The sequence below is a fragment of the Mastigoproctus giganteus genome, chromosome 11, assembly GCF_048544385.1.
Source record: "Mastigoproctus giganteus isolate SK-2022 chromosome 11, ASM4854438v1, whole genome shotgun sequence".
Classification (NCBI taxonomy): domain Eukaryota; kingdom Metazoa; phylum Arthropoda; class Arachnida; order Uropygi; family Thelyphonidae; genus Mastigoproctus; species Mastigoproctus giganteus.
In genome coordinates this window covers 147,538,083-147,563,187 of record NC_143585.1, presented here as the reverse complement: position 1 = coordinate 147,563,187, position 25,105 = coordinate 147,538,083, and the positions used below count along the sequence as shown (strand labels likewise).

Genomic DNA, 25,105 nt, shown 5'->3' with positions numbered 1-25,105 from the left:
GATGCTGAGGCTTTTGCAATTACTAATGACCTAGCACAGATTGTTCGTTTACCTACAAGAATACCGGACAATCCTAATCATACAGCCAATACTCTTGATCTTTTTCTCACAAACAATCCTTCTAAGTACACGGTCGAAGTGAGAGGTCCTTTGGCACTTCAGATCACAACTTGGTGATTGTCTCTTCTCCAATGGAACCTTTATCTCATGGCTATTCCCAACCACGTGTTGTTTGGCATTACAAGAATGCAAAATGGGATGATCTGCGAGACTTCTTTTCTTCTTTTCCTTGGTCGGATTACTGTTTCAAAACTTCTGATGTCAACGTTTGCTCAGATCGTGTCAGTGAAATTATTCTTGCAGGAATGGAATCCCTTATCCCACACTCCACTTTAAAATCTTGTCCTTTATCTAAACCTTGGTTTTCCAATAAATGTGCTAAGGCTGTCCAAGAGAAGAATGTTGCATATCGTAATTGGCTTGTTTCTAATTCTTCAGTTTCATTTTCTGCCTACACCAAAGCTCGCAACAGTTGTAAAGCAGTTATTAATCAGTCCAAACTAGAGTTTGAACAGGCTAAGAGTAGAAAACTTGCTTCTTGCCCTAATGGATCTATTTTCGGTCGGTTTACTGTTATAGAATGCTGTCCATTCAGGGTTGGAAAGCAATGGTCAAGCAGGATGGACTGGAAGGCTTTGAATTTTAGCTGCATAATTTAGAAGCAGCATTTTCCTTCTAAGGTGAAGTGGAGGTTCGTGTGCCTCTACATACAGACTCTGAACAGGGGATGTTCTAAATGCGCCCAGAGCAGTACGAAGGGCACTGTGTTGGATGGTATTAAGTCTGATTAATGCACTTTTCCTAGCTGAATCATATACAATAGCACCATAGTCTAAACAAGACCTGATAATAGCACAATACAAATGTAATAGAGTGTATCTATCAGCTCCCCCATATCAAAACTGTCCATTCTATACTGGGATACAATATGGGGGAACAGAGAGTTAAATCAATTGCTGACATAGATCCAGTGGGAAGGTGAGTATACATATTTTCACCAGTGTTCAGTAATGTTAGATTCAGTTGGTCTAGTATTGTCTCGATCAAGTGTCCTCTATGTCCATGTGGTCTGATCCCCCACTGAAGTCACCAAGGATACAAAAAGGTGGTGGTACTAGAGTTAGAATTTGCCCGACTGATACACGTACAGCAAAAGCTTCTAGGTGGGTCTGAAGCGGAATGTTTCTAGAAGGTAATTTACAGTCAACTAGAATCATGATGCCTCCACGTGCGAATAATGAAGAGTTTCTATCTTTTCTGTAAAATGTAAAATTTTTGATTGATGGAGTTACTTGTGGAATTAGATTAGTCTCTTGTATGCAAACAGCTACAGGACCATATTGGGAGATTAAATCATAGATGTTATCAGTATTGCTGCGTAAACCTCTACAATTCCATTGTACAATGTTCTGCATTATCGAGGTTTGAGGAGGGAAGGTGAGTCTGTCTGTTTCTTGTGAGTGGTTTGCTTTTGACAGTCATATTTCGTTTTATCTTTTCTAGGAAAATTGGGATGTCCAGAATCTGTCCTCTCTTCTACGTCATCAGTTTGACCTGGTGAAAATCCAGCCTCCATATCATCTTCTGCATGAAGATCAAGGACTGTTTCATTGTGTGTAGCTATATTTTCAGAGTCCATTCTATTTGAGTTTGTCTTTTGTAATTCAGTGGCTTGTTGCGTTTGTGATTTATTTGACATTTTATCACATGATGAGATTTTAGGCAGAACTGTGATGGGGTATTACTTATTTCATTAACTAGAACAGGTTAGGTAGGTTGAGGTGTTGATAGCACAGATCTTGCCCATTCTGCAATGGATGTATTGGGCGGAACTGATACCTCATTGGGTTGAAGCAGCTTGACACTTTTGTGTAATGGAAGCGTACGTACTTTTTGCGATTGTTGACTTTATTTGCTTTCCTGCTTCTTGATATGTGACCTTATTCTCGATCTTATACTTTTGTATTCTTTTTTCAATTTTCCTGAAGTCACAAGATTTTGAGTATGCTGGATGGTCATTCTTGCAATTTGGACATTCCGGAGCCGTTGCAGTACACTCTGTTTGTGAATGATTTTTTGGTACCCGCAGTTAGGACAAGTAGTTTTGCCTCTGCATGTTGTCTGGGAGTGACCAAACTTTATGCACTTGAAACATCTTAAAGGGTTTGGAATGTATGGCTGGATACGGCAGTTTAGGTAGCCTGCTTTAACTGAGGTCGGCAAATTTGGTGTACTAAAGGTCAATATAATATTACGTGTTGGAAGAAATTTGTCATTCTTCCATATCATAATTCTTCTTGCTTGAGTTACTTTCTGTTCTAGTAATTCCATGACTATCTCCTCTTTGGTCACATTCAATAAATCCCACTCACTTATTACTCCTTTTGAGGAGTTCAATGTGCTATGTGGTGAGACTTTGATTGGGATTCTGCTTATAGATGACATTTTTAGTAATAATTCTGAATTCCTTGCTTGAGTGGTCTCAATTAAAAGATCTGATTGGAGCCTTTTCACCATTTTCAGTGTACCTGCTGCATTCTCGAGACATCTCTGGATGACAAAGGGAGAGAGTCTGCTTACTGGCTGAGTCGATAAGGAATGTGTTATCAGAAAAGCTGAATATCAGAATTCCTTGTTTGAGTGGTCTCAATTAAAAGATCTCCTGATTGGAGCCTTTTCGCCATTTTCAGTGTACCTGCTGCATTCTCAAGACATCTCTGGATGACAAAGGGAGAGAGAGTCTGCTTACTGGCTGAGTCGATAAGGAATGTATTATCAGAAAAGCTGGAGGTTCTGATTTGTTAAAGTCTTTTATCATTCTTTTTGGAAGACAGATCATCTTCCATTCTGGGGGGATTTCAGTATGTTGAGAGCCTGTTGGCTCTAGTGGTGGACATGCATCACAGTCCTCCTTTTAGCCCTGGGAGTGAGAGCTTTTCCTCCCAGGTTTCCAGCCCCATCACATGGAGGCAGGAGCGGTGCCACCTAGTGGCCAAGCGGCTGGAGAAGTTAGTTTGTTAGTGCAAAAATTAATAAATATACTAGGAAAAGAAAGGTGATTTTCCTTTCTGGGTTCTTACTTAGGATCTGTTAAGTACAGAACCACTTACAAAGAAATGAGGATGAGAATATCACTGGAAAGAAAGCAGAACGAAATCACTGAGAAAGATCACTATATATTACCTAGGAAAAATCGCTTGGACACTATCACTTGGCACCCAGGGCTCCAAGGGAAGTATATATTGCATATGGGAGATTGCATATCTCCCATATGCAATCATTAAATATTACATCCCACTAATTGCACATATATCTTTGCACTAGTTGACTTCAACAATATTACGACAGATAATGGCTCATTTCACATTCTTAAAGGATATTCCAACATTCTCTAATACAGCATGTTTAAATGTCATATATGCATTGATCCCTTACTTTTTATGAGTCAAACTTACTTCTGTCTATATCCAAAAACGAAACAGTATCTTTCAGAGAATCTACTAAGCTCCATAGAGAATCAAAGAACTTCATAGTTACTTCCTCTGAAAATAAGCAATTAATAGTCTAAATTAGAAGCCATTGCCTATCATTTTTGTATTAAAAAACAGTATTATTTTTGTTTTGCATACAGATCAGTTCAATGATTTTAGTTCAATGAATATTTTTTTCTAAAGTTCATTTCCCTGTATTATTTAAAAATATTTAACGAAAATAGTTTCAAAACCAGAGATTGGAAGTAGCTTGCTCCAAGTAGTGTTACAGATAACAGTACTATGAGAGCTGTAAAATAGAGAATGATCATAATTTTTTATGAACAACTGTACTGGTAAGGGAAAAAAAATGCTAGTTCTAACTGAGCTGTGTAATTTAAGACCAAACCAAGCTGCATCAGTTGATTCGTGTGCATGTTGTGATCTTGGTGGTCAGTCAAGTTTGTGCCTGCCTGTTCAGTTTAGCTATGTAACAATGGATGTGACATGCAAGGAACAGTATGCTTCTCTCAGGTTTTATTTCTGTATCAAGAAAACATCAGCTGAAGCGTATGAAATGTTAAAACCAGCTTATGGTGAATCTACGCCTACATATAGCACAGCTTGCAGATGGTTTAGAATGTTTAAAGATGGACATGATTCAATCACAAAAATCAACAGTTCTGGAGCTCCAACCATTGCTGTCACCACAGAGACCATAAACACTGCTTCTGTAATCATGTAAAGGTTGTTGTATAACAGTAAGGCAGGCAGAGATGTTAGAATATCAGTAGGAAGCATGCTGGTTCCAAGATTATTCACACCTGAGCAACAGCAAGTTCACATGGAGGTTTTTTAGGATCTGCAATGGATGGTCACTGAAGATAGTGAGGTTCTGTACAAGATGATAATGGCTTCATCATTTCGACCCAGAGAGTAAACAACAAAGCTCTGTTTGGAAGTCTACACCAATGGCAACACTGAAAAGAGCAAACGCTATGGGCTTCTGGAGGAAAGGTTATAGTCATTTCTTTTTTGACATTCAATGAATGGTTTACCATGTCATATGATGTTATGAGACCTTACTACAGAACTGTACTGTACACTTTGCAGAATCACATTTGTCGCAAATGACCACAAGTCATGCAGGTGGGTTTGATGCTGCATTACAACAATGCGAGGCCTCAATTGCTGACAATGTCATCGAGTACTTAGCCAGCATTAATGTCAAATGTGATCCTCATTCACCCTATTTTTTTTTTTTTATTTCCAAAGTTAAAGAAGGAGCAGTAAGGAAAACATTTCCAGCAATCAAAAGAAGTTGTAAAAACCGCAGAGACGATTCTCAAACACGGCTTCCAACATGTTTTCGAAGAATGGAAAAAAATATTAATAAAGGTCTGTTGTGAGAAAAAAAAATATATATATGATCATTCTTTATTAAACAGGCCTCATACAAACAGAAAAAAAAAACAAGTAGCTATATTTGTAGGAAGAAACAAATAAAAGCAGCTTCAGAATAAAATTATGCTACAAATTTTGCTACCTTGGAAAACTGTCAAAATCTTTATATATTTATATAGGTCATCAGCAAATCATATTTTCTGAGATGTTGTTGTTGCACAAATCTTGCTAATGATGTAACCTGAGAAATCTTACCAAACAAATTAATCACAGGAAAGGAACGTATTGGTGTTCGGTCATTTACTTGTCTCCACTTTCATATTGGCACTAGAATTTCATTTTAGATAATATCATTATCTGCATCCAAATCTCAACTCTGGGAAACCATATACAGTAAACCCCCGCTATTCGCGGTATCTGTATTCGCGGTTTCGCGTATTCGCGATCGCCGATTTAATATAAAATGAAACCTAAAAAAATGTGAATTTTAAAGCGCCGTGAACATTTTCCGCCATAAAAAAACATAGGCATGGCTAAAATTATCTTTCCCGGTCAAAACAGCGCTCAGTGGGTTGGGGGAGAGGGGTGACAAAATCGCGAGCGTGGATATTTCTCGCTAATCCTTGTTCAGTATGTGTTATGCGCTTGCCATGGAAGGTTTCGTCGTTTGCTTTTAATTTATATGCTTATAAATTGAATAAATTTATCAATTTATAAATTGATATGCTTACAAAAGTGATAAATCTATCATTTTGCAGTGTAAAACAGACTTTTTTGAGTGTGTTAACAGAAGAAAGTGACTTTATTGTGAACAAGTTCTTTCTAACCCGTACAAAAATAAAGATGACATTAGCAAATAAAATTGAGTTATCAACAAAATTTCTAATGGTGAAAGTGTCTCCTCAGTGGCAAAACATTATAAAATCAATGAGTCAACGGTACAGTCAATCAAAAAATCGGAAAAAAAAATCTGCCGTAGTGTCCGTGAAAACGTGCTAATTGCTTCAAAAATGTGCTCTGTAACTCGTGATGTTAAATTAGAAAAAATGGAAAAGGCTTTAAATCTGTGGATAGAAGACCGAACTCAAAATAAAATTACATTAAGTTCACTCATCATTCGTGAAAAGGCAAAACTCCTTTATCAACACTTTAGCGAAACTGGTGCACAGGCGGGATAGGTTTTTTGCTAGCAAAGGCGCTGGTTTGAAATTTCTAATAAATATTACATTTAATATTAAATTGTTTCTTATTTTCATTTTGATGCCATATGCTTGCATTTCACTATGTACTGTCTATGTACATAGTCATATTATGAAGGTACATATAATACATGCGTAGACAAAATTTTAGACTAGTTTTTCTTATATATTTCATACTTTGGAACGGAACCCCTTTATTACTATGGGAGCCATAACTCAGTATTCGCGTTTTCGGTATTCGCGGCATTTCTCAGGAACGTAACCCCCACGAATAGTGGGGGTTTACTGTAATACATATTTTCCTCTGTTAGAAAAAACGCACATAGGAAATTTTGTTGTAAACTGTTCTGATCTGTGCAAAAAAAAAAAAAAAAAAACTTTTGAGAACTGCAATCTATGCATTATGCATATGAGGAGAGATTGTGCAAGGCTCAAGGGATACAATTTTTCTCAGCCTGTGTTAACAGGAGAGACTGCTTCTACAGAGAAGGGATACACTTAAATAGAAAGGGTGCAAGAATATTTGCTGATGCTATCGAGGCAGCATTAGGTGGGTCGGAAAACTGCTAGCTTGGGGGGATATATGGACTAATAAATTAACAATAGCTGCTAGCAGAGGTGAAAGTGATTCTTGCACTACTTCTAATGCAATGAGCAGCAGCCTGGAAAACAAGGTGCAGGAGATTCCAGAGACTACTGTGAGTCATTGCTGAACAAGTAAATACATGGGCTGTGTTAGGGTAGCTAAGAATAGGAATAGGTGCATGTATATGTCTGTGTACACCAATGCTAGGAGTTTGGTAAATAAATTTGATGAATTTGAGGTGTTGGTCAAAACATCAAAGGCAGATATTGTTCAGATATCAGAGATGTGGTGCCACACAGATATAAGGAATGCAGAACTGCAATTTGGGGAGTACAATGTGTACAGGAAGGATAGGCAGGATAGGAAGGGAGGAGGGGTTATGCTATTAGTGAAGAAACACATAAAATCCAAGGAAGTACAGCCAGTCGACATGGCTGGACTGTGCAGTGTCGAGTCAGTTTTGGTGTGACATAAGAACTGGGAAAGCAAAATTGACAACTGTACAGAGAAATAGAGTCGGCCATTAAATCAGAGTGCCTTATAATGGGGGATTTTAATTTCCCATATATTGACTGGAATTTGTGGGTTGGTCACTCACACACTAGCAAAGCTTTTGTGGATTTATTGGATGATTGTTTTCTACAGCAGCATGTACGGGAGGCAACTAGAGGGAGTAAATACTCTTGATCTGATTATCAGTAGTGATTCTTCATGCATTAAGAATCTGCAGATAAAGGAACCACTAGGTGGCAGTGATCACAGTGTGCTGAAGAGGGATTTACTCAAAGAGGTAACTACAATCAGGCGTAGAGGAAAGGGTTTTTGCTTTCGTAAAGGTGACTACGGTGGTCTGAGACAGTATTTAAATTCTATATGGTGGGACCAACTAATGATGTTACCAACAGCAAATTCAAAATGGGAAGTATTCCAAGAATTAATCTTGGAAGCTACTAGGCTTTTCATACCAACTAAGAAATATTGTTCAAAGTTTAGGCCTAAATGGATGTCAGATGAACTAATGAGACATGTAGCAGGGAAGAAAAATGCATGGAATATATTATTATAGCCTTATGGAGCAAGGAATCCTGAGGCTTATGCTGCACCAGGCAAAAAAAAAAAAAAAAAATTCTGAATTACCCCGAGAGAGAGAGAGAGAGAGAGAGAGAGAGAGAGAGAGAGAGAGAGAGAGAGAGAGAGAGAGAGAGAGAGAGAGAGGGGGGGGGGGGGAATCACCAAGAATGAGAAAAATGATGATTTCCAGCTCAGCACTCTGGGTGTGCCAAGCCCATACTCACCAGACATGAGTCTCATAATTATAATTACTTTTTTTTTTTTTTTTTTGTTAAATATTATTTATTTGAATAACAATTTGTTGAAACATTCTCTTTTGATGGCTGACAGAAAAAATAAACTTTCTGGCGCAGCCTACTGAAAAAGAAAATTAGAAAAAGAGGAGAGTATAAAAAAAGTTACTACTTCAATTTCATAATTTTTTGAACCAGCATCTGCAAAAAGTCAAAAAACTGGAGAATCATCACAATCATAGTTAGATACTTTCTATGACGACAAAATCAGTGAGGAACAAAACACTCAAAATTCCATAGAAGATTGTTTTTTGGAAAATCAACCACCTATTGAAGAAATTTCATCAAAAGTTGAATGTACAACAGGAACCTCTACCGGTGATACTCCAGATTTGACAAGTAAATGTTTCGAAAATGATATGCACAATGCAGGGTTATGGCTAAAATTGTTAACGAACAGTATTAGAATGTTTTAGTAGAACTCGATCTAGAACAAGTTCAACATTATAACTTCCTTTAGATGGTAAGAATAGGTCATTTTCTACAGAATATTATTATAAACAATTAAGTAATGGGGAAAAATTCTTAGAAGCTGGTTATTATATTCAAAGTCAAAAGATTCTGTATTCTGCCTTTGTTGCAAACTATTTTATGTTGTTGTAAGATATGGTGTATTTACACCAATATTATATAGTTAATTTCAATCCATAACATATTATGCCTTGTGCACTTAGTCTTCAAAATGACACATGTAATACGAATCGAACTCTTTTTTATTAACTTTTCAGTGACTGACGAGAAAACAACTGATGTAAAAGGCCTAAACTAAAGGGCAGCAAATTATTTCTTGCACCCAGGCGGCAAACACCCTTGGCATGCCCCTGGGTGGATGTTACAGATATACGTATCAAGCAAAGAGTAGTGATTGAATTTCTTACCAACGAAGAAGTGACACCTATTGAAATCCATACGCATCTCAAAAATGTTCATGGTGACAATACTGTAGATGTAAGTACAGTTTGATGTTCGGTAAGACACTTTAAGAGTGTGTAGAGTGTATTTAGTGCCAAGCGGCACCATGGATTTCCCCCATCTCTGCGTTGCTTTCATTGTAGTTGTGCCAGTTCAGTTCACTGGAAAGGCCAGAGATTTAAAAGTGTATGGATATTGTATACGTATAATGTTATGTACCATTGTTGTTCTGGCCATTTAGCCACTGGCTTTTGCTTGGGGAGGTTTGTTTGTTTGTTATTTGATTTTTAGGAGCATTAGCAACTAAGGCCATATTGCTCCGGGATATGCGGTGGTCATTCCCTGATCTTTCCGCATCCTCCGTATTTAATGGTGACGGGCTCGAACCTCGGTCTAATCAAGAAGCGTGTGCTACGCACTGCTGCTCCTTCCCACTTGGCTACGGAGGCGCCGCGTGGAGAGGCAATAGTGCTAGGATTTGAAAAGACGAAACTCCTGGCAAACAGTAATTTGGATGTGTAGGGCAATCGCTTGTGTACAGATAGAGTAGGGGGGGGGGGAACTAAAGACTGGGGGAGAGACAGAAATATGGGGTCAATAGGAAAGGCAAACCCAATAGGTGTCAGTGGGACATGCCCAACCAGAGGGGAAAATGGGGGTGGCTAGGAGGGGAGGAGACAAGAGGACAGTCACCTCCTCCCCTGCCAGGGAAGTGGGGTGGAAAGAAAGCCAGGAAAGAGTGCCCAGTACGGTCACCAATTGGTGCACTGGCAGCAAATCTGCTGTTCAAGGTGGGAAAAAGATATTGGTCCATCAAAGCAGTCGGAACCAGTGACCCCATGTCATTCATGAGCCATGTGTCCATCCAGGTAGGTTGAGGTCAGTCACGTTTATGGGTTATATACCTGACCAGGGTAGACTGTCTCTTTTGCATCCCGGAGGGGTCTGGTCCATTGATCCTGTTTCTGTCATCAGGGAGCGCGGTCCAGTACCTTTTCCATCAAGTGAGCCCATCATTTCTGTGGTGTGCATCCTATTCAAGTAGGTTGGTTGGGTCAGACAATTTGGGTTTCAGTGCTGGTGTGTTTGCTCAAAGTCCGGTTGTTGTCGAAGTTTAATGTCTGCTACAAGGCATACTGTGCCCTTAATTCCTGATCACAGAATGGGGTTCTTCTTCTGGCAAAGGGTTCCTGTGCAAATCTAGTGAGGTTCTTATATTCTTCGTTTGTGTCCAAGAGATGATGCTCCTGGATTCGCTGCAGGTAGGTCAATCTTGTTATTAGGTTTACACGTAGGTCCTCGTAGTTTGTACATTCGTGCATGAGGTGGGTCCAGCTTTTCGGTTCGCCACACGAACAGTTGGGGTCTTGGAGGAGGCCCAGAGATGTTAGTTTCTTGTTGAAGGGGCTGACCCATCAATAAGTAGGTGGAATATAGGCCTGGGTGGAACCATACAGGTAGTTTCAGGAAAACCCTGTCTATATCAGGTATGAAGTGTCACATCCCCTTTGGTTGAGTCTGTCCACCTATTTTGCCATTCCTGTTTTAAGTGTGCCAAGAGCCGAGCTTTTTCCATTTTTATATTGTTTGTAGCTTCAGTCGTAAAGCCTGAGTAGGTCACAGATATTCCTTTTGACACGTAGTATGCTAGTCCGCATCTGACCACTTTGAGATCTAGTGGTAAGGATCCAGTAAGAACCTGGAGCGGCTCCATGCTCACAGTATTGCAGGCTCAGGTAGTTTTGAGCAACATTGTTCGTTGTGTCGAGTCTAGTATTCTTTTGTTGGTGGTCAGTCTGGTTCTATGGTACCATATTGGTGATCGTCGGGAGAAAAGTGGTCTTGTAGTACAGCAACATGGTTTGTTTACTCAGCCCCCAGTCCCTGTATGAGACTCACACAATCAGGCCCGAGTAGTTCCTAATCTTGGTCCTGAGTTGGCTGAGATGCGGTTGGAATGTGAGCTTGCTGTCAAAAATGATCCCGAGGTATTTCATTTGTTGGGCGAATTTGACTGTAGTGCGATTTATTTTAATTTGCGGTGGCCTCCTTATGTTCAATGTTCCCTTAAGCAAGATGGAAGTCGTTTTGGCAGGTGAGATCTGTAGAAAATTCTCCGTAGCCCACTGCTGTAAAGTATACAGAGCTTGATTTGCTTGAGTCTCAAAGTTGTGCCCTATTATCTGCCATCACGGTGAGAATTAAATCATTCGCAAATGGCCGGTATTCAGAAAATCATCAAATACTATATTCCACAGCAGTGTCCGAGAACGGAAACCTGGGGGCATCCCCTGTGGATGTTCCTGTTGATCTGTTGGTATGGTACTTTCACTTCTATTTTTCGGTGTGAGGGGTAGCTTTTGATATTATTATAAAGGTTGCTTGCGGCCTGTGTCATTCTGAGCCTGCCCAGGATGGTTGGCCACCAAAGTGAGTCGAACGCCCCGGCATAATCCACCGCAACAGCGAGAAAGTACTTCTGTTGGCAATCATTCACTGTTATCAGTAGGTTTCTCATCGCATCAACAATCGAGTGACCTGGCTTGAATCCGAATTGGTTTTTTGCCTCAAGGTTTTACAGTGGAGTAGTAGTGTTGTATCCGTCTATGAAGGAGCCGTTCATATAGCTTACTTAAAACTGTTAGGAGCACTATGGGTCGATATGATTCCGGGGATGTCGGATTTTTGCTTGGGGCTTTGAGAATTAATTTGACATTTGCTGTTCTCCACTTCATAGGGAAGTAGCCAGACCCCAGGCAGCAATTGTACAACCTTAAAAGAAGTTGGGGTGCTAGGTCAGCAACCTTCTTTATGATTTCAGGTTCAAGCATATCTCTTTCGGGATATCTTTTGGGCCTGATCCGGGCAGCCGCTTCTTGGAGTTCCTCCATTGTAAATGGTTGTTCCCTCTGTTCCATGAGTTATTCTTCGTTTTCTTTGCACAGCTTGAGTTGTTGTTCACTGGAAGGCTATGCTGGTTCCTTCAGTATTGTGCTTAGGAGGTTGCTGACTGATTCCTCCCATGTTGTTGTTAGAGTGCCTTGTGAAGTTCAAGTCGTTGTGAGGACTTCTCCCCCCTGGGAGTTTGTTATTGTTATTTGGTTTTTTTAGGAGCATTAGCAACTAAGGCCATATTGCTCCGGGAGATGCGGTGGTCATTTCCTGACCTTTCCGCATCTTCCGTATTTGGTGGTGACGGGCTCGAACCCCGGTCTAATCACTGGGAGTTTGTTTGTGGGTACTTTGTATATAAACCCCCCCAGGGATCCACGTTTCCATCTGTGGAGACAAGCAGCTCCCAGGATTTTCTTTTACTCTTTTGGATTTTGTCTATGTATAAATTTCTTGCCTCCTTATAGCGTTGTCTTAAGGCCTCCACCTCAGCCTGCAGCCAAGACCCGCGGGCTCTTTGGAATTGTTTCCTTCTATTTGCGACCTCCCTCCTAAGGGTCTGCAGCTCCTGGGTCCACCCTGGGACCATTCCTGGGGAGGGTCTCTTCTTCTTTATTGTTGCATTGCTGAACTCTGTGATTATGTTAGTCACTGTTCTTTGCAGGATGTCTGGATCAGTTTCCTTCTCTATTTGGTGTTGTCTAGCTTTGATAGCTGTGGCTAGGTGATCCGCAAACTGATTCCAGTCTGCTTTGTGGATTGCAAATCTGTTGGTGATATATCTAGTGATTGAGGTTCTGGTTAGTGTTCTTGAGATTCGGTAGGTGATCACCTGGTGATCGGATGTTATCCAGGAGTTTTCGACTGTCCAGCGGCCATATTGGCTGTGGCTATTGTAATGTCTATTTCTGCTTCCCAAAGCAGGTTGCAGAAGGTGGGCAGATGGTGTGGCTAGGAAGTCTTCAAGTAGCTGCCCATCATGCGTTGCTCTTCTGCCTCCGTTTTGCTGTGCCATGCGGGCGACCGACAGTTCTCGTCTGCTCCCACAATGATCCGCTGGTTTGGTAGGACATCAAGTAGCTGTTGCAAGTAATTTATGGCAGTTGTGATATCCTGTCCTGGTCTAGAGTAGAGGGATATGGCGTAGAAGGCTCCTATTGGTGTGATGACATGGGTGCAGGCTACCCAGGGTGTGCACAGTTGTGCGATCTTCGTTGCCGTGATGTTTGGGTTTTGGACCAGGACCGCGGCCCAGGGAGTGTCCTCATCAGATTGGATTAATTTATATGCAAGTGGGTAGCCCCTTACTTGTTTGGAATGTGCATATGGTTCCTGAAGTAGCAGGATATCAGCGCTCTCTTGGTCGGCCTTAAGGCATAGCTGGTCAGCCACGGCCCTGGCCCTCTGTGCATTATGCTGGAATATTTTCATCCCTGTGGTGTTGAATTTCTTAGTTGTAGTCGCCATAATCAGTTCTAGTTTGGTGCATGCTTTTGGCTTTGATGTATGAGGGGCAGTTGGGGTCCCTTATCGAGTGTTTGCAATCCATTTTTACCAACTTGCAATTAGCACAGATAGGGTCTTTATCTTTATTTGGATAGTTTTTAAACTCGTGTCCCCACTCTGTACAATGGCCGCAGGTTGGGTAGTATGCCCAAATTTACAATACCGGAAGCATTTTGGGACGGGGCACGTACTCCCTGAAGTGGTGGTTGCCCCGGTTGATAAAGACTATTTTGCTGGCATATAGTCTTCCAGGCCGCTGGTCAGAGCTCTACCACCCAGTTGGTGGCATTTCCTGCTCTAGCTTTAGTCTGAAATCCTGGAGTAACGATGGTTGATGGTTCCTTCCCTGGATGGTCTTGCTGTAGGTTTCTTATGTACAGCTCTGTTTGGATCTGTCAGGGTTATGTCCTTATCGAAGTCGTATATAATTACACTAGGTCCCTTTCTTTCCGATGTATGGATTCTTTGATTGTTTAGTATCAGGTTTGCATCCGCCTTTGTCTGGGTTTCAATGATAACACCCACATTTCAGGTTTTGCGGACCGATTTGATTTTTGCCACTCTTAAGTCTTCGGTAAGGTTGTTTACTACTAAGCTCTTCGCTGGTGTAGGTTTCATCTTTGGAAGTCGGTCTTACGATGACTAGGTGTGGGGTTGGCAAGAGGATAGGCATCAAGCCTGGCAGTTATTTTTTCATTTTCCAGGTGAATTTGGTCCAAAATTGTTTCTAGTTTGGTCCATAGGGAAACTATTTCAGCTCTTAGTCCTGTAGTCGCTCTGCTTCTTGAATAAGTTTTCAAGGGCAGTTCGCAGGATCAGTTTCTGTTCAGGGACGGTGCCCTTGGGCAAGGTTGGATCCAGTGGTGGTTCCTCTTGTTTCTCTTTGGTAGAATCCTGTTGGGAGGCATGAATCTCTTGTGATTCTCTCTTGTCGGTTTGTGAGCAGGTTTTCCTTTTAGCGGAGGGGGCTCCGGTGCGGGGATCCACCGGTCCTTCGTCATGTTCGATGATGACTGTAATGTCATCCTTGTTGGTACACTGCAACACTGTTTGGGTTTTATTCGTTTTCCCTCCATGTTGGGATAATTTCGGATAATCAAAGTAGGTCGGAATTTCTGAGTCGGTAGGATGTTGATTCAGTAGGACTTGATTTTTGGTACAGGAAGACACCCGCTACAAGTTGCCCAATTCGGTGAATTTCTGTGCACTAAAGAAGATTTTGGCTGTCCCCCACAAACAGGTGAGGGGGAGAACAGCTATTCACAAAAATACCCCTAGAAGACTGGAACAACTTTCTCCTGAGGGTTTTCAGGGGCAGTGAGCACGAAGATGATATTTGTTTTTCCGTAGGACCAGTATTTGTGGAGTTCGTCTTCCATCATAGGATGTTTATGGAAGAGAGAGAGGGGAGAACACAAAAGTCATGTTCTATTCGTTATATTCACACAGAATCTTTGGAAATTGTTGGAGCACAGTCTTTGCTCAAAATTACACTGTTTGGATCACCTCCCCAGTCAAGAGCTGGATCTAAGCACAGCGGTGAGAAATAATTGGGTGCACTCTCTATTTCCCTGTTGTCAGCGGCATGGTGACCAGTACCGTCTGGCAAACAAAGGAAACAGATAAAAAAACGCTTGTATTCAACTAATAAGCCCAGACAAACACAAAAGTTTCTCACCTGGAGAATCCATTGCTGTTTAAAAATTCATTGATGTACTTTGCCTGGTGATCCAGTATCTTTAGTTCTTCGAGTCCAAATCTTTGGCGAATGGTAAATCCATGATTAATTGGCACTATAATCACTTTTTAATCAGAGCACATAGCAATGTGACTGCACAGTCAAAATCTCACTATTTTCCACGGTGACTACAAAAGTTTAGTAGTGCCCAAACATCAAACCAGGACCAGGGATGGCAGTTCAACCAACTGGGTGGTCGGATTGACCCCTGAAGCATGGAAAGTCATCACAAAACAAGAAAGGATCTGCATATGCTAGAGCTCCCACCGATTTAGGGAACACATCACAGTGCCAAAATGCTTCCGATGTTGCTGATTCGGCCACACCACCCACACGTGTGCCCAACAGGAACCAACCTGCGGACACTGTGCCGAGAAGGGGCACAACTATGCTAACTGCCCAAACAAAGGAAAAGAACCAGCCTGTGCAAACTGCAAGTGGCAGAAGCTTCCCCATATGTACTCTGTTCGAGACAACAAATGCCCGGTATATGTAAAAGCAAGAAGTGCACAACAAATAAGAATAAATTATGGAAACTCTCCCTAAAAGGTACAATAACAACTGTATCAAATTTCTTCAACTGAATGTGCAGCGGGCTATTGCCGTAGCTGGTCAAATTAGACAAAAAGCTGAAGAAGAGAACCTGGACATCCTTCTGCTGCAGGAACCCTACACCTGCGCGGGTGCTGTCCAGGGTTACACACTCAGCTACAAAATTGTTCAGGTAGAGGGAGCCACCCCCTGGGCTACTGTGGCTGTCAGGAATCCCGACATAACTGTAACAAGAATAACACACCTGTGCTCGGAGTGGGCGGCCTGCGTTCACATTGTTACTCCATTGGGAGAGCTATATATCATCTCTATGTACTGCCGCCCAGGAGCAGACATCCAACCAGCCATCCAATACCTAAATCAAGTACAAACGGAACTTTTGGGTTCAAGGATCCTCGTATCTGCGGACCTAAACTGTCGTTCGCCACTGTGGCATAGTGAGACTCCTGAACGTCGAGGAACCAGGAATGGCCAATATGTGGAGGAATTCCTGGCTAACAGCAGCTTCGTTGTCCTAAATCGACCAAACAATCTCCCCACATTTAGTTCAACTCTCTGGGAGGTCACTATAGATGCAACAATGGCTACCAGATCCCTTGCTGGGCACCTGAATGATTGGACGGTGCAGGAAGACTGGACCTCCTCAGACCACAGGGCTATCACCTTCATGATGCACAGATCGCTTCACCGGGCTCCTACAAACTCAACAGATATGCTGTTGACAAGGCCAACTGGAACAACTTTAAAGAAGTCATAATTAGGAACACTGAGAACCTGTTTTCCAATAACCTCAACAACCAAACCCCCAATCAACACCAGCGTGCTGTCACTAACGCCATCCTACAAGCAGCGGACCAGTAGATCTGGAGAAGGGTCCCCTGGCCAGGCGCTGTGCCGTGGTGGTCACAGGAACTTGACCTACTTAGGAGAGATATGAACAGGAAAAGACGTGCCTTCCAAAGAGCCAGGCGGTCCTGGCCTCCTCCTGAGGTTGAACCCCTCAGACAACAATACAGGGAGGCCAGGAATAACTACACTGCGATGATCAGGCAGCAGAAGAAACTGTCCTGGGAGCATTTGGTTTCACCAGTCGGCAATACAGACCCATGGAGCATCATATATAGAATAACCACAAACAAGTTACCAAGGGGAGAGGTTACGCCCTCCACCATCACCCCACAAGGCACCATGACCAACAACTGGCACGACACCGTCAACAACATTCTCAATGCCACCTTCAAACCCATCGAAGAGGACAACACACCTCAACAGCATCAGCTGTTGAGGTGTGTTGTCTTCGTCAGGGCTGGTTCACTGTCTTCGTCAGGGCTGGTTCCCCTCGGATTGGAAGGTAGCCAGCCTAAAATTAATCATAAAAAACTCATCAAAGCAGCCATATATACCGGAGTCCTATCGACCTATAGCCCTTCTGTCTGTACTCAGCAAGGTCCTGGAACAACTTCTTACACAGAGGCTTGAAGTACATTACACCGCAGCAAATTTAACAACAGACAAACAATTCGGATTCAAAACGGGGAAATCTGGATGCACTAGAATATATGAATGCCGCGTCAAACTGCCAACGAAAATACCTTCTTCTCATCTCTGTGGACTTTGCAGGGGCGTTCGATGCCCTCTGGTGGCAGAGCATCTTCGCAAGACTAAGAGCTGCCAACCTGCCAACAAACCTATATGGATGCATTCAGAGCTACCTGAACAATAGGAAGATCCTAGTGCAGGCTCCCTACTGCAAGTTGAACGCCAGGTACACAGGGGCTGCCCTCAAGGCTCTGTACTGGGTCCCCTCTTATGGAACTATGTGCTGGATGAGTTCCTCTCCCTGGAACTGGGGGGCCTTGCAAGCGCTCGCATACGCAGATGACCTCTCCCTAATCCTCTCTGCTGATTCAAGAGCACAACTGGAAATGCTTGCCAACTCAGCACTTTCTACACTAAGAGAGTGGACTGAAACTCATCACCTTAATATCTCTGCCACCAAAACCCAATCTATCCTACTAAAGGGATATCTAACTCCTACCAGACCACCGCAGATAAAAATCTACAACAGAACGATCAAGTTGGCCACAGAACTCAAGTACCTAGGAGAGATCCTGGACCGAAATTTATCATTTACACCCCACTTAAAATACATCCAGAAGAAAATGAAAAACTACGCTGCCATGCTTGCCAGGATTACCCACCGCGACTGGGGGCTGAAAAGAAGAATCCTAGCAATACTTTACAAAGCAGCCATTATCCCTGCGATTGCATATGCTTCTGGTGTATGGCACCATAAGGCCTCTACGGCGGTAAATCGTCGGCTACTCAACATCATTCACCGACCGATTTTATTAACCCTCACCAGAGCATGCCGCACTGTATCTACTCATGCACTGCAAGTACTCACTGGAACCCTCCCTCTTGATCTTGAAGTGATTTGCCTAGGCATGTTACAGCAGCTTAGATGCAGAAATCCAACTACCTTCCAGGATCACACCACAGACCCAACTGCAAATCGGACAGTGGAGAAGAAAAGACTCCAGATCTATTTGCGATCAATATGGCAGCAGCGCTGGACGACCTCCACAAAAGGAGAAGTCACGCGGAGGTTCCTCCCCGATCTACAACAAATATACCCACAGTATCCGGTATGGCTTTGCCCTGGATTGTACAGCATGTGTCTCCTAACAGGACATGGAGCGATCCGCCACAAATTACACCTTCTTGGACTCGAAAACAACCCAATGTGTGCATGTGGCTCTGTGGAGACCTGGGGACACCAGATGTATGGCTGCGAATTTTATGAAGATCTTCGTGTTGAATTAATCATCCAAGTGCGCCTTAATCCCAAAAACCGGGAACACTACTTACTGGAAGATGAAGCCTCATATATAGCATTCACCAAGTTTGCCCAGAACCTGTATGCTAGACGCTTGACCATTCCTCTGCCTGCAAACTTCGATAGATGTGTCAAACAAAGCTTCTCAGAGACCCCCAACCAGATGTCAGGTTTCGCTGCTTGATCCTTCATGCAAGACAAAACTGGAACTCTTATGAGAAGTGACAAAACTCCACTTCCCAGAACATTGACTACCGGACGGGACAACAGTCCCATGAATGACTCCCAACTGTGACATTTTGCACAACCTATTCAGCCAAACCAACATTGGATCACCTCTGCTGGGCCTCAAGTTTTTCTGGATGGTGTGGACCTGACCCTACGGTCTGGTTTGCTCCCACTCGTGCACACAGGCCACATTGGCAACCTGAGCCAGGTCCCTTGTTTGGCTCACTGTCTTACCTCTTCCTGGCAGAGCGGGGAGGGGACAGTTTGCTGTCCCCTTCCCCCCTGCCACCCTATTTCTTCCCTCTGGTGGGGCATGGGCATGCTCCACTGTAAACTGGAGTTGCCTTCCTTTCGGCTCCATATTTCTGTCTATCTGCCCCCCCCCAGTCTTCAGCCTTCACCCCACTCTATCTGACAGCAACGTGAACATGCCCCAGACAATCTAAAATCACCAATCTAAATTAATTTTGCCCAACATTTTGGACTTCTAGCGCTCACCGCGACGCGTACGCGATATTTTTTTTTTTTTTTTAGGTCCTAGCCACTGAAATCTCAGGAAATTAGGTGGCAGGACATGCCAGAGTGAACTATATACTAGTGAGTACCTGGTCTGCCTCCACGGGGCGAAAGTTGGACAACGTCGGGCCTCAGTAGGGGTCTGGCGGCTAAATGACCAGATGAACAATGGTACAAGGCATCACACACATACAAAGTCCATACACTTTTGAATCTCTGGCTTTTCCAGTCAACTGGTTCACCCACAATGTAAACTACGCGGAGATGGGGGAAACCCCTGGTGCCGCTTGACCCTAAACACACTTTACTTTACACTTTATTTTCCACGGTGGTGAATGCTAATATGGCGGCCTTGGTGTCCGGACACGTTTTATCGCGCTCCTGATTTTTAATGGAATTTAGTAGTTTAAAATGTGCATATAGTTCAAAAATGTGTTCAAGCTGAAAGAACTTAATCGGAGGATTCCCTAGGTGAGACTATTTTTATATTCTACTGGGAATTTAGTAAACTACCAGCGTTTTTATCTGTGTCCTTTGTTGCCAGACCTACAATGGTCACCATGTGGCTGGCGGAAAGGCCATAGAGAGGCACTGATATAGAGCAGTGGCCACGTCGGTAGTTTGCACTTGACTGGGGAGGTTCCCAAACCGTGTTAAAACCGAGCAGGAAGTTTGCTCCACCAAACTGTGCTGGTAACTGCTATATGTTATATTATGTGTGTATTAACTGCTTTATGTGTACATTAAACCAGAAGCAATGAATTCAGTGACTCCCCCCCCCCCTCTTGCCATAAACTTTGCCTGGCTGACTGTGAACTCCTTACCTATGCATTCCACGGAATTACTAATGGCACTATCGCCTCCGGCACCCCAGGAAGCCCCCTATGAGAAGTAATCCTGCTCTTCTGGGAGCATTTTCACACTAGGCTATTTCTCCCCCCTTAGTGACCGAAGGGGATAGCACAAAACTTCAATAACCACCTGTGTGCCTTCAAATTCAACCACAGATTTGTGGAGGACATCGTCCGACAGCATTTTCAGTGCCCTACCAGATCATCTCAACATACACCCGATAAACCGAACTGTCCCGGTTATCCGGAATTCGCTATATGGAAGGGAAAACAGAAAAAATTATGGAATGCTTGATGCAGTCACAAAGTGACCACCTCGACAATATTGACAAGACAGAAGATATGGAGGACATCCGATCAGGGGCCTCTCAAGCCAAGCGAAAAAATAAGCGAGTGACCCGCTCCCAGACCGAGTCTAGAGAGCAGCCCGACCACACAGCATCTCAAAGGGAAACAAACAACGATGAAAAACAACAGGAACCACCCCTGAACCACACTCTTCCAGAGGGCTCCGTCTATGAGAAAACATTCATTTTAAAAACGGCCCTTGAAAATATATTCAAAGAGAACCCTAACAGGATCTCCTCCGGACTGAGGTCTCAAATTGTGACAATATTTCACAAAATGGAGACAATTCTCCATGGTACATACTTAGAAAGTGAGAGAATATCTACACGGCTACAAACCTATATTTTTTTTTTTTTTTTTTTTTATGTGAACCCCAAACACGAGAGGTATTAGAACCTATAGTACTTAGTACCGTGCTTGGGTTGGAGGTTGAGAAGACGAAAGAAGATATTTGTTGACATTGGACTTGAACTTCTGTAGATTGTAGTTTTCAGGAAATACGTATGAAGGAAGGTTGTTCCAGAAAACGGCAGTTGAATGAATAAATGAGGAAGATGAAAAGTTGGTTCTGTGGGTTTGAAGTTGGACAGTAAATGGATGTTGGCTGGTGGCGGCACGTGTTCGGACTGTTTTGAAAGAGAGAGCGGGAATTATAGAAGCCAATTCAGAAGAACAGTGCCCATGGAAGTATCTGTAAAAGAGTCATGCAGCAGAAACAGTGCGTCTATGAGAAAGCGAGTGGAGAGACTCTGTTAGAGATGAGTCATTAATTAACCTAACTGCCCTCTTCTGAATGGAATCAAGAAGCCTGAGAGAGGTTTTGGGGGCATCACCCCAAATGTGGGAACAATATTCCATGGCAGGGCGGATTTGCGATTTATACAGAGTGAGCAGCTGTTTGGAAGAAAATGTATGGAATGTGGGGCAAACAAAATGCCACAGCGCATCCCCACATATGCCCAAACGCTGAGGTATATACCAAACGAGGCAGAGAAAACAAAGTGGAAATCCAACAAAAGAAAGTATTATTGAAAACCCCCGAACATCGTCATACTGAGACCCACAGGAGAAGAGAGACCCTCCAGTGAACAAATAAAGCAAAAAGTCATAAACAATCTCAAAGAGGACTTCGAAGACACTAGGATAAAGTCTATCTGGAAAACAAGAAGTCCTGGTATCGTAATTGAGACGGAAAGCAAGGAGGAAGCCGAGGGGATAATAACGAACCCCAAGCTAAATACCCTGGGACTCATGGCAGAGACCCCAAAAATGAAAGGCCCATCAATAGTTATTTTCAATGTGGACCAAAATCTACAACCACAACAACTCACGGAAGAAATATATAGAAGAAACCTAAAAAGCCACCTAACGAACCAAGAAGGGGCTACACTGCTGACCCCAAAATACAGAACCCAGTCCAAAACATATGGAGGATATAACTGGACAGTTGAGCTGACTCCGCCTGCCTAGCAGGTCCTAAAAAACCAAAGCAGGATTTTTGTCGAGTGGAGCTGCCCCCATTTTAGAGAGCATGTGGCCATACCGACGTGCTTTAGATGTTGCAAATATGGCCACACCACTCACACCTGTGCCCAAAAGGAACCAACCTGCGGCCACTGCTCAGAGAGGGGACATGATTTTAAGACCTGCCCCAACAAAACTAAGGAACCCATCTGCACCAATTGCAAAAGCTTCAGAATGGATCACAACCACTCCATCCGAGACTCAAACTGTCCCACTTACCTCAAGGTAAAAGGCACCTACCAACAAAGAATTGATTATGGGAATACAACATAAAAAATACAATTGCGGCGTACTAAAGATACACCAACTAAACGCCCACCGAGCTCGAGCGGTTGTTGAGCAGGTACGACTCCAAGCAGATGAGGATAATGCCGACATTATCATAGTCATAGAACCGTATACCAATCAGAAACAAGTAAGGGGATACCCGCTCAATTATAAAATTGTTCAAAGCAACGAAGACACCCCCTGGGCAGCAGTACTAGTAAGAAATCCAGAGATAACGGTTACAAAGATACCACAACTTTGCACGCCCTGGGCAGCCTGTGCCCATATAATATGCTCCATAGGCAGCTACTACATAATAGCCCTCTACTGTAGGCCTGGAGTAGAAATCGACTTTGCCACAACATATCTACAATCAGTACAGACAACCCTGGCAGGACATAAAATCTTGATTGGAGTGGATGTTAACTGCCGATCACCTGTCTGGCACAGTGCCAAACCGGACCGCAGGGAAACCTCAAACGGACGGAAACTAGAAGACTTCCTAGCAAATTCAATATTTACAGTCATAAACCAGCCATTCTGCCTCCCAACGTATTGTAAAATGCTATGGGAAGAAACGATCGACATAACTTTAACATCCAGAAATATAGATACAAACGTAACCCACTGGCCTGTACAAAACGCGTGGACTACGTCTGACCACCGAACCATCACTTACAGCATACAAAGGAATCAGGCTAGAACAGTCGCCACTAAATACCTGTCAAACAGATTTGCAATCGGGAAAGCAAATTGGGGCGCCTACTGCAATTTCTTATCCACCCAAGGGAGACAGTACATGGAGGACTTGGACAGATGGGAGACCGAAGGTGAAAGGATAGACCCCAGCCAGTTCGCACAAGATATAATCTGCATAATCACCAATGCAGCGGAAGCGTCCATGAAAAGGAAAACTCTGATGACGGGAGCAATGCCATGGTGGACCCCGGAGCTGCAAAGAATGAGAAGACAAGTACAGGATAAAAGAAAGCAGTATCAAAGGGCACGAAGAACATGGCCCCAGGCGGAAGTCGCGGAACTGAGACAACAATATAGACAGATCCGAAACTTTTATACAGAAACTATTAAGAAAAACAAGAAAACATCCTGGGAACGACTTGTCCAAGTAACAGGAAATACTGAACGCTGGGGTGTATAAAATCATCACAAACAAACTCCCCAGAGGCGAAGTGATGACCGCAACAAAGACGGCACAAGGAACACTCACTGCAACATGGCAGGACTAAATAAAGAACATACTCAGCAATCTAATCCAAGACCCACCAGGCATACTAACAGAGGACCAGAAAGCCATCTGTCAAGCAAACGAAGAATACGAGACCCAACAACTAGAACCCCCTTTCACAGCCAACGAACTACAAGAAGCGGTATCACAAACCAGGAACAAAAAGTGCCCTGGCCCCGATCTCATCGAGCCAGAAATGGTCAAGAAAGCAGTGGAGGTTATGCTGGACCTCCTGCTCCGACTGTACAACACCTGTATCAAAGAGGGCCAGTTCCCCACCAGCTGGAGGACGGCCAATCTAAAACTGATCCTCAAAAATCGAAACAGACACCAGGAAAATCCCAATTCATATAGACCCATAGCCTTATTGTCGACACTAAGCAAGCTTTACGAAAGATTATTACATAAAAGGATCCACAACCACTATAATGAGGCAAACTTGAATTCACCCAAGCAATACGGCTCCAAATCGGGATCTTCGACCATAGATGTCGTCCAAGGCCTAATCACCAAAGCGATGCAGTGTACCAAGAAATATTTCCTTGTCATAGCCGTCGACTTTGCTGGGGCGTTCGACACCCTCTGGTGGCCGAGCATCCTTTGCAGGCTCAGGGCAGCGAGAACACCAAGCAATTTGTACAGGAGCATCAAAACTTATCTCTCGGACAGAAACATCCAAGTAATAACGCCCTACAAGAAGTTGACCTGGCCGGTCCGCAGGGGCTGCCCTCAGGGATCTGTCCTGGGGCCGCTCCTGTGGAATATAGTGTTTGACGAGTTCCTCACCATGGACCTGGGGGAGGTGGAGGTCCAGGCCTTCGCAGACGACCTCGTACTAACGGTCGCGGCATATTCCAGACAGAACTTGAAACGCTTGCAAACCAAGCCCTTGAAACCTTGCAGGACTGGGCAAAACTACACACCTTAACAATCTCGCCAACGAAGACGGACTCAGTACTACTGAGAGGGAGGTTAAACCTTAGAAGACCGCCACAAATCAAGCTGGCAGGCCAAACAATCAAACTGTCAATGCAAATTAAATATCTGGGACTGATCATTGACTAGAATTTAAACCGCACCTAATCTATCTAAAAGAGAAACTGCGGAAATACACAGCGCTCGTTGCCAGAGTTACACGCAGGGACTGGGGGCTAAACAGGAGAACCCTGTCCCTGTATTATAAAGCCGTCTTCATCCCGATAATAACATATGGATCTCCTATATGGTACAAGAAAGCAGGAACAGCAGTGAATAAAAGGATACTGGACACGATCCAACGCAACATATTATTAACAATAACAAGAGCATGTAACACGGTTAGTACGAGTGCCCTACAGGTCCTTGCGGGGACCCTACCCTTGGATTTAGAGGTAACCCGCTGTGGACTTATGTATCTACTAGCCAAAGGAACCCAAACCACCTACAATGGTCTTACCATTGACATCACCAATAACAGGAAAAACGAGAAACAAAAAATAGTGGACCACCTTGTACAAATTTGGCAGGAAGATGGACAGACGTGGAAAAAGGAGCGGTAACAAAAAAATTTATTCCCCAAGTAACCAAGCTGTATCCAGGCCTAAACACTACTTTTCTACTCACC

At 43.2% G+C, this 25,105-nt stretch overlaps 1 protein-coding gene across 1 annotated transcript in view; it reads right to left on the bottom strand.

Moving 5' to 3' along the window:
- The window catches only part of LOC150078506 (uncharacterized), a 365,826-nt gene that overhangs the window by 86,406 nt on the left and 254,315 nt on the right, over nt 1-25,105 (bottom strand). The window contains exon 7 of the mRNA XM_090384588.1: nt 3,516-3,602. Within this exon, the coding sequence (XP_090240714.1) occupies nt 3,516-3,602 (87 nt within the window). The remainder of the gene's footprint in view (nt 1-3,515; nt 3,603-25,105) is intronic.